The 12031-nt window shown below is 39.9% G+C and overlaps 1 protein-coding gene across 2 annotated transcripts in view; it reads left to right on the top strand.

Moving 5' to 3' along the window:
* SLC45A1 (solute carrier family 45 member 1) overlaps positions 1-12031 on the top strand; it is a 32368-nt gene that overhangs the window by 11202 nt on the left and 9135 nt on the right. For both annotated transcript variants that reach the window (XR_012474601.1, XM_074218551.1), the window contains exons 5-6: positions 6401-7140; positions 11368-11521. Coding sequence is in view for 1 of the 2 variants with exons in the window: in XM_074218551.1 (XP_074074652.1) it covers positions 6401-7140; positions 11368-11521 (894 nt within the window). In the remaining variant the exon portion in view is untranslated. The remainder of the gene's footprint in view (positions 1-6400; positions 7141-11367; positions 11522-12031) is intronic.

The raw sequence follows: 12031 nt of genomic DNA, 5'->3' as shown, positions 1-12031 counted from the left end.
CAAGGCAATGGGATTAAGTGATTTGCCCAAGGCCACACAGCTAAGTAAGTGTTAAGTGTTGAACCCAGGTCCTCCTAAATCCAGGGCTAGTACTCTGTCCACTGCATCACCTAACAACTCTATTTATTCTGTATTTCAAGTACAACTCTGCTGAAACAATTGTTTTAAAATTATTTATATGTTAGTCATTGCTAACTTTGCTGTTTGGTTCTATCCACTTTGCTACTTAGCCGCTAACTTTGAAAGAAAAATGTCCAAATTGCTTCTCTTTATTCTTTTTTTTTAAGTTTTTTTTTTGTAAGACAATGGGGCTAAGTGGCTTGCCCAAGGCCACACAGCTAGGTAATTATTAAGTGTCTGAGGTTGGATTTGAACTCAGGTACTCCTGACTCCAGGACCAGTGCTCTATCCACTGTGCCACCTAGCCACCCCTTCTTTTTCTTCTTATACTGTCTAACATGTATCTCCCCCAAGATGATTTGAGGTCAAATGTTTAGGAATCCTTTATAGATATATTAATTTATTTTGTTCAAAATATGGAGCTCTCTCTCTGTTTTGCTTTAATACATTAAATGAAACAAAGCAATGAGCAAGACAAGAATTATTCTGGATCCAACAACTGGTTATCAAGAGATAATAGAGTTGGGATGTCATCCTGAATTGGGTCCCAGAATGATTCTGTTCTCACTCAGATCACCAGTATCAGGAACTATGTTTATATCTGACTAGGTTATAAAACATAGCCCTCTGTCCTGATGTACAAAATGTAGGTTATAAAACGTTAACACTATAAATTGTATAGATATCAATGGAAGCAATTTATTCATTGATCATTCCTGACATTTTGCATATCATTGCCAAACTCCCTTTGATCCTATTTGTGTATCGGAGGCAGATTTTAAATCCAGAACCTCCTGAATGCAAAGTGAACCTGCTTCACATTGTCTCTCATTAGAAAAGTTATTTTTTTGGTCCAGATCTTTTATTTCATTGGCATTTCCTCCCCGTGAGGAAACTCTCTCCCCCAAAGCTGATCCTATTGTTGAAACATACTTAAGGTTCCACGCCAATCAATAGCTGGGAAAAACTATCCAGATTAACAAAACTTTCTAATATTGGTGATCCAATCTGCAATTGAAACTTGATTCTATTGAACAGCTGGCCAGTGGATAATCTGATTCCCTTAGCAATACCATTACAGAATAGATATTCTGGAGCTACATACTGATTCTTCTGCTAGAGCTACACATCTCCCCTGGAGTAACAATAGTATTTGCTATGATTTGTTCAGTCTTACAAAGCTTATCAAGAACTACACTACATCCTCTCAACTCTGATTTTGTGCCCTCTCTGAGAATGTAAAGGTTAGAAAGCTCACCAGTTCTCTATATCATACCCAATAATTAGTGTTATTCCAATTAGGTTCCTCTGGGGGACCTAACACACATCATGATTGACTACTTGGTCCCACAAGCATCCTTCCCAGGATTCCTAGGGAGATAGGCTTGGAAAGAGCATTGTAAATACATACATTGTCAACCTGAGAACATCTAAGCAAAACTTTTATGGACATAGGTTAGAATGAATTACTGATTTTTTGTACTGTCCAACCAACATTACAGGTCAGGTTATCATGATGGCCCTCAGCAGTCATGCAAGATAATATAGACCTCAGGATATTGCTCTGTCTAATTGAAATGCCTTAATATGTTAAGCGATATTAATAAGGGGAGAGGGATTCTCATTTTGCTTAGTGCAGAAATGGTTTGGAACCCTCCCAAAAATCATCAAGAACATAAGGACAGTGATTTTTCTAATTGTATCAAATACTGTTCTCTAGGTCTTCAAGTGAATTCCAGACTGAAACTGTGGTGTTGGCTTTATCCCAATTTTTCCTTCTAGTCAGTAAGGACTCTCGGGAACTAGTCAAGTTGTGTTCATTAGAAAACTGTAGTTAGAGGAAGAATATTGGCAAATAATAGCTTGTTAAAGAAAGGGTCACCTCTACAACCTCCCCCATAACAGTAACAACCCTCTACACCTCTCCCAATTTTAGATTCTGTAATAAAATGACAATATGATTCTGTTCTCACTCAGATCACCAGTATCAGGAACTAGGCTTATATCTGACTAGATTATGAAATGTAGTGATAACAATGTCATTGTATAAACATCAATGGAAACAATTTATTCATTGATCATTCCTGACATTTTGTATATCATTGTACACATTTAACAAATACCTTCACAAAGAAAACAATTGTGGGCCATGGAGGTAGGGAGGGGCCGGTATAGATAACAAGATAGTAAGTGCATTCATTGTTCTACAATACACCTCTTGTTCTCAGTTAAACCTTTCACTGTTTCTTCCAGAAATGATCATAGCATTTTTTGTCCTGGAGTTGATAGACATTCTACCTCAAGGCACTGTCTCTTTTTTTCTGGAGTGACAAGAGGGAGGAGATTAGCACAGTTACCCTGCCCTTTTGCTGCAAACATCCTGGGAACAGAAGTTAATTTACAGAAAAATATATAAAGTCAGTATTTTTCTTTAATTTTTAATTTTCAGTTCCAAATTTTTACTTTCCTTCTACCACCTTCCCCGCCCTTTGAGACAGAAAGAAATACATATTCTTTATACAAGTGAAGTCATGCAAAATGTATTTAGCTTCCAATGGCTATTGAGTCTGACATTAATCTAGTCACAGAATGCTTTGGCGTTTATTTTAGAAATAGGGCAGTGGGTAGAATGGGAACCCTGAAGTCAGCAGGGACTGAGTTAAAATCGAATCTCACTGTGTGACCTCGGGCAAGTCACTTTTAACCCTGATTGTTAACCATCCAGTGCCATGTCCAGTCTTCCTGATCCATATCTGACCACTGGACTCAGCTGGCTCTGGAGGAAACACACAGCCCCTCCTCACCTAAATCCAATACACATGTATGTCAAGACACCATCACCCTGATGTCATAGCTGTCTTTGAGTACAAAGGACAAACATCATTGTCATCAAATCATAGGCTAAGTTCATTTCATTTAAAAAACCCCATATATCCTATAACAAGAACATTAAATAATAAGCATTTTTAGGTATTTGGATAAATCCATTTCCATTATAACACCACCCTCTGTTTCTTTTTTTTTTTTTAGGTTTTTGCAAGGCAAATGGGGTTAAGTGGCTTGCCCAAGGTCACACAGCTAGGTCATTATTAAGTGTCTGAGACGGGATTTGAACCCAGGTACTCCTGACTCCAAGACCAGTGCTCTATCCACTACACCACCTAGCCGCCCCCACCCTCTATTTCAATAGTATGCATTGAGTTTTAATATTTATAAAATTCTTTACAGATACCTCATTTCATTTGATCCTCATAACAACCTCATGAAGGAGGCAGCTCTGTTGCTCAGTGGTTAGCGTACTGGACCTGGAAATAACTGAGTTTAAATCCTATGTGACCATCTATCTTACTCAGTTTTCTCTATTTCCCAGGGTTGTTGTGAGAATCAAATATGATATTGGTCTAGAGTATAGGACAATGATTGGTACATAGTAGGCACTTAATAAATGCTTGTTCCTATTCCTATATATGCTATTATATTTCACAGATAAGGAAATTGAGGCTGAGAGCAGCTAGTGTCTTGGGTCTATGACAAAAGTAGAAATTAAATCTCCTTGACTACAAGTCTAATACTCTAGTTAATGCATTACCTTGCTGCCTTTTTGTCTTGGTCTGATTTTTCAACATCATGAAATGAATTGAGATAAAAAAAAAAAGATATGCTATATCTTCTCCATAAATTGGTTTTTGCTCGGTCTTATCTGATTCTATGATTTCATTTGGGTTTTTTTTTGGACAAAGATACTGGAGGGGTTTGCCATTTCCTGCTCCAGCTCATTTGACAGATGAGAAAACTAAGGCAAATAGGGTTGAGTTACTTGCCCAGTGTCACATAGCTAGTAAGTATCTGAAGTTGGATTTGAATTCGTGCTATAGATGAGAATGGTACAATAATATTGTTCAGTTATTAACAAAAATAATACCAATGAACACCAATTCTACTCTTCATCCCTTTTGCTTAAGTTCATTTATGCCAAAAACTGAAGCAAGGCAGGGATTATCATCAATCATCATCATCATCATCATCATCATCGAGTAGTGATTTAAAAGTTTTCAAAGTCCTTTACAAATATTATCTCATTGTAACTCAGAGAGGTAGGGGATATTATTGCTCTTGTTTTATTTATTTTTTTAAAACATTTCATTTTCTTCAAATTACATGTAAAAACAATTTTAGCATATATATTTAAAAATTTGAGTTCCAAATGCTATCCTCTTCCCTCTTTCTGAGTTAGTAAGGAATCTGAAATAGCTTATACATATGCAAGCATGTAAAACATATTTCTATATTAGTCATTTTGTGGAAGGAAGGGAGAAAGGAAGAAAGGAAGAAAGGAAGAAAGGAAGAAAGGAAGGAAGGAAGGAAGAAAGAAAGAAAGAAAGAAAGAAAGAAAGAAAGAAAGAAAGAAAGAAAGAAAGAGAAAGTGTATGAGAGAGAGAGAGAGAGAGAGAGAGAGAGAGAGAGAGAGAGTGACCTTTGGCAAGTCACTTAACCCCACTGCCTTGAAAAAACTAAAAAAAAAAGAAAGAAAGAAAAGGAAGGAAAGGAAAGAAGGAAGGAAAAAAAGAAAGTTAAAACTGTACTTTGATTTGAATCCAGATTCCATCAGTTCTTTTTCTGGAGGCTAATAGCATTTCTCATCATGAATCCTTAGGGATGATCTTGAATCATTGTTATTACTACCATTTTATAGGTGATTTTATTTTATAAGGTGATGAAGAAATTGAGTCAAACAGAGTTTAAGTGACTTGCCCAGGGTCATATATAGCTAGTTAAGTGTCTGGATCTGGATTTGAATTCTGATCTTCCTCACTCCAGGTCAAACGCTCTATCATCTGTCACCTACCCGCCACTTAAAAACAGGCCTTGTAGAAAATCAAATTGTCCCTCCTGAGGGACTAAACATTGACTTTGGAGTCAGGCTAGGTCTGGAGTTCCTCTTTCTGGGATTGCCTTAGCTATTCCCAAGTTAAAGTCTCAGTACTGAGTAAAGAATGTTCTTTCACAACTGGCTGATTCACAGAAATCAGATCTCAGCAACATCCATGTAATGAAGTCATCCATGTAATGGGCACAGCAGCATCTGGACCCTTGATTTCTCATTCAATTAGTCAGAAAGTCAGTAAGGGTAAAGTAGAGAGAAAAAACAAGAACCCACACCAACAGAGGAGTTTATATTTGATCAGGAAGGCAACAGAGCCACTGGGGTTTGTTTTGAGGTGACCTGATTAGACCTGCGTTTAGGAAAGTCACTTTGGTGACTGGTTGGAGGATGAACTGGAGTAGAGAGAGACTTAAGGCAGGCAGACCCCACAGCAAGCTATTGCAATAGTCCAGGCATGAGGTGAGAAGGTGCTACACCAGAGTAGTGGCTGGGTCAGGGGAGAAAGGGGCATATTTGAGAGAGGCTGAGACTGAATATGGGGGGAGGAGAATAAGAGCAAGAGATGGTGAAGAATCCAGGATGCCTCTTAGGTTACAAACCTGAAGAATTGGGAGGCGGAAGAGGGTTTAGGGGGAGAAATAATAAGTTCAGGTTTTGGACATGTTGAGTTTAAGAAGTTTAATAATCATCCATTTTGAGATGCTTAAAAGGCATTTGGAGATGGGAGACACATATGGCAGACACAATCAAACCTTATTCCCTTCCCTCCCTCCCTCCCTCCCTCCCTCCCTGACCATTTGGTATTTTGCTCTCCAGATCTTGCTTTCTTTGCTCTGAATTCATTCATACAAATCTTCTCAGCTTTTCTCTAATTTTCTCATATTTATCATTTCTTATGATGCTAACATGCTCTATTGGAGGCAGTTAGGGAGCACCATAGCCCACGGAGTGCTGGGTGTGGAATCAGGAAGAGTCATCTTTCTGGGTTCAAATCTGATCTCAGACACTTAGTAGCTGTGTGACCCTAGGCAAGTCACTTGAGCTAGTTTTCCTCAGTTTCCTTATCTGTCAAATGAGCTGGAGAAGAAAAAGGCAAATCACTCCAGGCTCTTTGTCAGGAAAATCCCACATGGGTTCATGAAGACATGACTGAAATGACTGAACAACAAAATCATGCTCTGTCACATTCATACTCCTACAATTTGTTTAGACATCCTCCTAACGATGTGGTCTTGCTTTGTTTCCAAGTTTTTGCTACCACAAAGAGTGAGTATTTTTTTATACATGGGACTTTCCTCTGTCTTTGACTCCTCTCCTCTCTCTTCTCTCTTTTCCCCTCCTCTTTTCCCTTCCTTGGTAAGGAAAGGGATTTATAAATCCTCTTTCTCTCATCAGGTCTTGGAGGAGGCTTTGGATATGTCGTTGGAGGAATAAACTGGGACAAGACCAGTTTTGGCAGAGCTCTGGGTGGGCAACTGCGAGTCATTTATGTCTTTACTTCTGTCACCTTGAGTATCACCACAGTGCTGACACTCATCAGCATTCCAGAGAGGCCCCTGCAGCCCTTCAGCAAGAAGAAAACGGTGATGAAGAGTCCAAGTCTTCCCCTTCCTCCTTCTCCCCCTGTCTTGTTCGAGGAAGGCCCAAGCGACAACCTTGGTTCTCAGAATGCAACTCATTTATATGCAAGCTTTACCAGCCCCATTTCTCCTCTCAGCCCTCTCACACCCAAATATGGCAGCTTCATTAGCCGGGACAATTCTCTGACTGGGATTAATGAGTTTGCATCCTCCTTTGGAACCTCCAATATTGACAGTGTACTCATAGACTGCTTTACAGCGGGGCACGATAACTACTTGGCCCTTCCCGCTAGCTTACCTAGGCAGGCCATCAGTGTGAGCTTCCCAAGGGCCCCTGATGGCTTCTACTGTCAAGAAAATGGAATTCTGGAAAGAGGGGCAGTCTCAGTGACTCATGGGCTAGAAGGAGACACCTTAAGGGTAGGCTCATTGGATGCTCCAAAACCTCGATCGTCTGGGATTCTGAAAAGACCTCAGACATTGGCTATCCCAGATGCTGTAATAGGAAGTTGTCCAGAAAGTAGCAGGAGAAGGAATGTGACCTTCAGTCAACAGGTAAGAGCAAATAAAAGGGAGGGGACAAGAAGATAATGACAGTGAAGAGGACATACTTTGAGCTAATATTTAGGAATCACTGAAGATGAATCCACTGCAGGTGGAAATGGAAAAGAAGAAAATTAAGCTTTAATAGCAGGAAAATATTTTCTTTTAGTTTTTTGCAAGGCAAATGGGGTTAAGTGGCTTGCCCAAGGTCACACAGCTAGGTCATTAGTAAGTGTCTGAGACTGGATTTGAACCCAGGTCCTCCTGACTCCCACCTCGCCATCCCAGGAAAATCTATTAATTAGAGTTGTTGAAAGTATAAGGGACTGCCTTGGAAGCAATGGGTTTCTCTCACTAGAGGTCTGGAGCAGAGGTTAGGGGGTCATTTGGACTATATTATAGTAGGTGTTCATTTTTCAGGATTGAGCGGGAATAGAGAGCTGCTGGACTTTCTTCTACCTCTACAATTCTGTGATCCTGCTTTAGGAGGTTGTGAGGCTCATCCTCCTTGCCAGTCCTTGAGTAAAGAAAGTTTGACTAGTTAATTGTTTGTTGGGTATTTGGAAAGAACCAAAATTAGGTTAAAGGAATCAGAGGGCATTGAAATTTGTGGAATGTGAAAAATTGATGCCCTCCTTCAGCAACCAAAAGAAATGGTGCTTAAAGCACCAGGCTACATTTTTTTAATTAAAGTTTTTCTTTCAATTAAAAATAAATTTTCTCTTTCATCCTCTACCACTGGGGAAAACAAAACTATTATGATAAATATGCATAGTCAAGCAAAATAAATCTCTTCATTGGTCAAAGTCCAAAAGTCTTGCGCGCTCACACACACACACACACAGACACACACACACGTATAAACATACATATATTTGTACTGTGAGGTCAGCATCTCTCTGTTAGGAAGTGTGGGTAGCATGTTTAATTGTTATAGAATCTAGTGTTGACTAAAATAGAAAATTAGTCACTCATTTCTGATCATGGTTCGTCTGCATTTGTCTCTGTATTTTCATGCCATAGCATCACGAATAAAAGGCTGACCTCAGGGCTCACCAGTTTCACTCTGTCCCCAAATGACCAGTGGGGGCTCTGGGAGAGGGAATTTTTGCTCAAAGGGGTTGGAAAAGGATGGTCTTTCCTTCCAATTCTGAGATCCCCTTTGAGTCTGTGAAGTATCAGCTGCCTTATTATAAGTAGTATTATGTAATTACATGTAAATAAGCAGAAATCTTTGTAAATGGGAAACTCCTAATTAAAGAATTACATGGGCTCAACATTTATCCAGAGATGTGTTAGGTCTTTATCAGGTTGACTAAATGATCAAACAATTCAACAAACATTATGAGCCTGCTATAAGCACATTATTCTTTTGCTCTGGGGAAAGAGAGAGGAGAATGTAACATCCCCTGCCCTCTGGGAGCTGACATTCTACTGGGAGGATAGAAATACATAAACTAGTGAGTGAGAACTATAGAGAAAAATGATCCAAAGTAATTTCAAAAAGGAGAGAGTGCTAATGACAGGGAGTTTTGGAGGAAGCGTAGGGAGGAAGGGAAGGAATGATCAGAATGGAGAGATCACTGCTGTGAATGCATAAAGCCAGGAGGCTGGCATATCATGGCATATCCTGGACAGGGAAGGCTAGCAGCTGAGTTTGTGATTGTGCTTTCAATGCCAGTTTCCAATGAGGAAACTGAGGCCCAAAGAAGTTAAGCAAATAGTTCAAGTGATAGTAAGCAGTTGAGCTGAAACTTGAACTCAGGTCTTTCCAAATCCTAGGCTGGAGCTTTGTCTACTCTACCTCACAGGGAACAACTTTCCACCTCATGGGTCCCCTTCTGCTGGGGGACTTGCATGACTAAGCAAATACTAAGTGACTTTAGGGCAAGTTGGGGGAGAGTGCCAGTAACTGGTGATTCAGGGAAGCCTTCATTGAGGGGGGCTTTTGGTGAGCCTTGAAAGAAGTTAGAGATTCTAAAAGGAAGGAGAATATTCCAGGCATTGCAGACATCCCAAGCAAAGGCCTAGAGGTGAGGCATGGAATGTTCCCCATTGGGGGACCTAAAGTACTTTTTAAAAAAAGTTCATGGTTCTGTATTCAATAACATTGCAGTGGCTGAAATTCTGTCATTTGTAAGTATGATAAAGGTTCAGAAGGCACTATGCCAATTTGAAATGTAAACACTGTGTAGCTCAATGTGGAAAAAAGCATCATCAGGCGGCTAGGTGGCGCAGTGGATAGAGCACCAGCCCTGGAGTCAGGAGGACCTGAGTTCAAATGCGACCTCAGACACTTAATAATTGCCTAGCTGTGTGGCCTTGGGCAAGCCATTTAACCCCACTGCCTTGCAAAATAAAACAAAAAAATGAAAGAAAAAAGTATCATCTTCCCAGGGGAGGATTTGGTTTTGAAGATTATCTCTACCCCCTAAATACAAATACAGTCCCAGGATGACATTTCATCTCTCTGGGTCCCAGTTTCCTTATTCATAAATTAAAAAAAAAAAAAAGAGGGCCGCTGGGTAATGTAGTGGATAGAGCACCAGCTCTGGAGTCAGGAGGACCTGAGTTCAAATCCATCCTCAGACCTTGGGTAAGTCATTTAACCCCACTGCCTTGCAAAAACCAAAAAAGTAAAATAAAATAAAGGGTTGGATTGTATGACCTCTAAATTTTTTTATAGCTCTAGCTTGATGGTGTCCCCCCCCTCCCAATCTACTGGGTTGTTATTTCTTATGTAGAGTGACTATGCTCTTGATTTAAGACCTGAGTTCAAATTTCACTCTTGGTATCTGGGTGACCCTGAGAAAGTCACTTCTCCACTTCAGTTTCCTCATCTGCAAAATGGGGATTTAAAAAAAGCAACTAACTCTCGAGGTTTTTGGTGATGATCAAATGAAGTCATATTTGCAAAGTGATTAGTGAAATGTCTGGTGCTTATGAAGTGTTATGTAAAATGTTAGCTATAAATAATAAAAAAACCCTAATTATCAATATCTCACAGAGATGATTCATAAAAGTTCATATCTGGAAGGAGTCTCAGTGGCTCCTTAACTGTGAAAGGAGTTCCTCCACTATTTTCCCAACTGCTTGAAGCCCTCCAATGAGGGGCATCCTCTCCCTCCCAGGTCAGCTGATTCCACTTTTAAGTACCTCCATTTGGGAGGCAGGTTTTTCCTTATATCCTAAATCTTTGTAATTTCCACATCACCCCCCCCCAGTTAGAGTACCTCATTTTATCTTCAGAATTTAAACAGAATAAGTCTAATCTTTCTTTCCTATGACAATATTCTATGTTTTTAAAGATAGCTAGCAGACAGTGTGATGGGCCTGGAATCAGGAAGATCTTAGACAAGTACTTACTCCTGTTTGCCTCAGTTTTCTTATCTGTAAAATGATCTGGAGAAGGAAATGGCAAACCACTTCTTATCTTTACCAAGAAAATCCCATTTGGGTCAACAAAGAGTTAGATATAACTGAAATGACCGGAAAAAAAATAACAACATGGTTTTCCTCCCATGATTCCCCTCAAGGCTCACCTGCTCAGCTCCTTCAAATGATCTTTATTTGGAATACCTTCCAGTCTCTTCGCCATGATGACTTAAAATGGCTCTCCCTTAATTCTCTGTAATGCTCAAGGTCACTTAACCTGAAGCCCTGGGTCCAAATTCTGACTCTCCTATTTATAAGCTGTGTGAACTTGAATCCTTCTCTGTTTTCTCTTTTGTAAAATGATGGGGTTGTACTAGTTGGGCACTGGCTCCTTTCCAATTCGAAAAGATTCTATCCTAAGACTCTAATGTTCCAACTAGAAAGAGTACTTGACTGACTGGCAGCTAGAGGGTGCTATAAGTCATCATCTGGCTTCCATTTTCTCATCTTTTAGTTTCAGATCTCTGAGACAGTGAGCCATAAGTCCATAGGATTATTCTATATCCCTCCCATACCCACGGGAGCCTGTTCTCTTTTTGTCTTGGCTTGGTACATTTCTCCTTGGGTAGCCTGGGGTTCCCCTCAACCCACTTATGTTCTCCTGAAGCCCAGAGCTTCCAAATTCAAGTGAACCACCAGTCTTTGCCTCCAAAGGAACAGAGACTCTAGGCTCTTTTGCCCAGTCTTCTGATTTTAGGCTTGTCCTCTCTTTCCTCCTGATTTACTTCAGATGAGTCAATCCTTTCTCTGTGAGGGTTGACAGTCTTACTGCTATTGGTTTTGTGCTTTTATCCTCCTTTACAGGTTGCTAATATTTTACTCAATGGTGTCAAATATGAGAGTGAATTGAATGGCTCTGGGGAGGTCTCTGAGCAATCGCTTTCCATGCGACGTCTCTGTTCTACCATCTGCCATATGCCGAAAGCTCTTAGAAATCTCTGCATCAACCACTTCCTGGGTGAGTGTTAATGGTATGATGGGTAGGGAAGAAAGGGGAAGTCCTGACATTCAAAATGACATCCCAGTTGGCTCTCCTGGAAGAGATCTCAGAAGTCATGAGTTCATAAATGTTTGAGCTGGAAGGATCTCAGAGTCCCAGTATTATTTGATGGATGAGGAATATGAGATCCTGAGAAATCAAGTGACTTGCTCAAAGGTATTCAGGTAGGAAATGGCAGAGTTGGGATTTGAATTCAAATCCTCTTAAGGCACAGTCTCTGAAAGGTTTCTTTGTTAGGCAGCTAGTTGACATGGTGTGGATGAGAGTATTAGATTTGGGATCAGGAAGACTTGAAATTCAATTGTGCCTCATTCACTAACTAACTGTGAAGTCATTTAACTTAGGCTTGCCTTAGTTTCCTCATGTATAAAACGAGAATAAGAACAATAGCACCTACCTCTTAGTCTTGTTGTGAAGAACAAAATATATATATATATATATATATATGCATATATGTGTGTGTGTGTG

The sequence above is a fragment of the Macrotis lagotis genome, chromosome 1, assembly GCF_037893015.1.
Source record: "Macrotis lagotis isolate mMagLag1 chromosome 1, bilby.v1.9.chrom.fasta, whole genome shotgun sequence".
NCBI lineage: Eukaryota > Metazoa > Chordata > Mammalia > Peramelemorphia > Peramelidae > Macrotis > Macrotis lagotis.
Note: the sequence above shows the minus strand (reverse complement) of the source record. Positions and strands in the feature narration are given on the sequence as shown.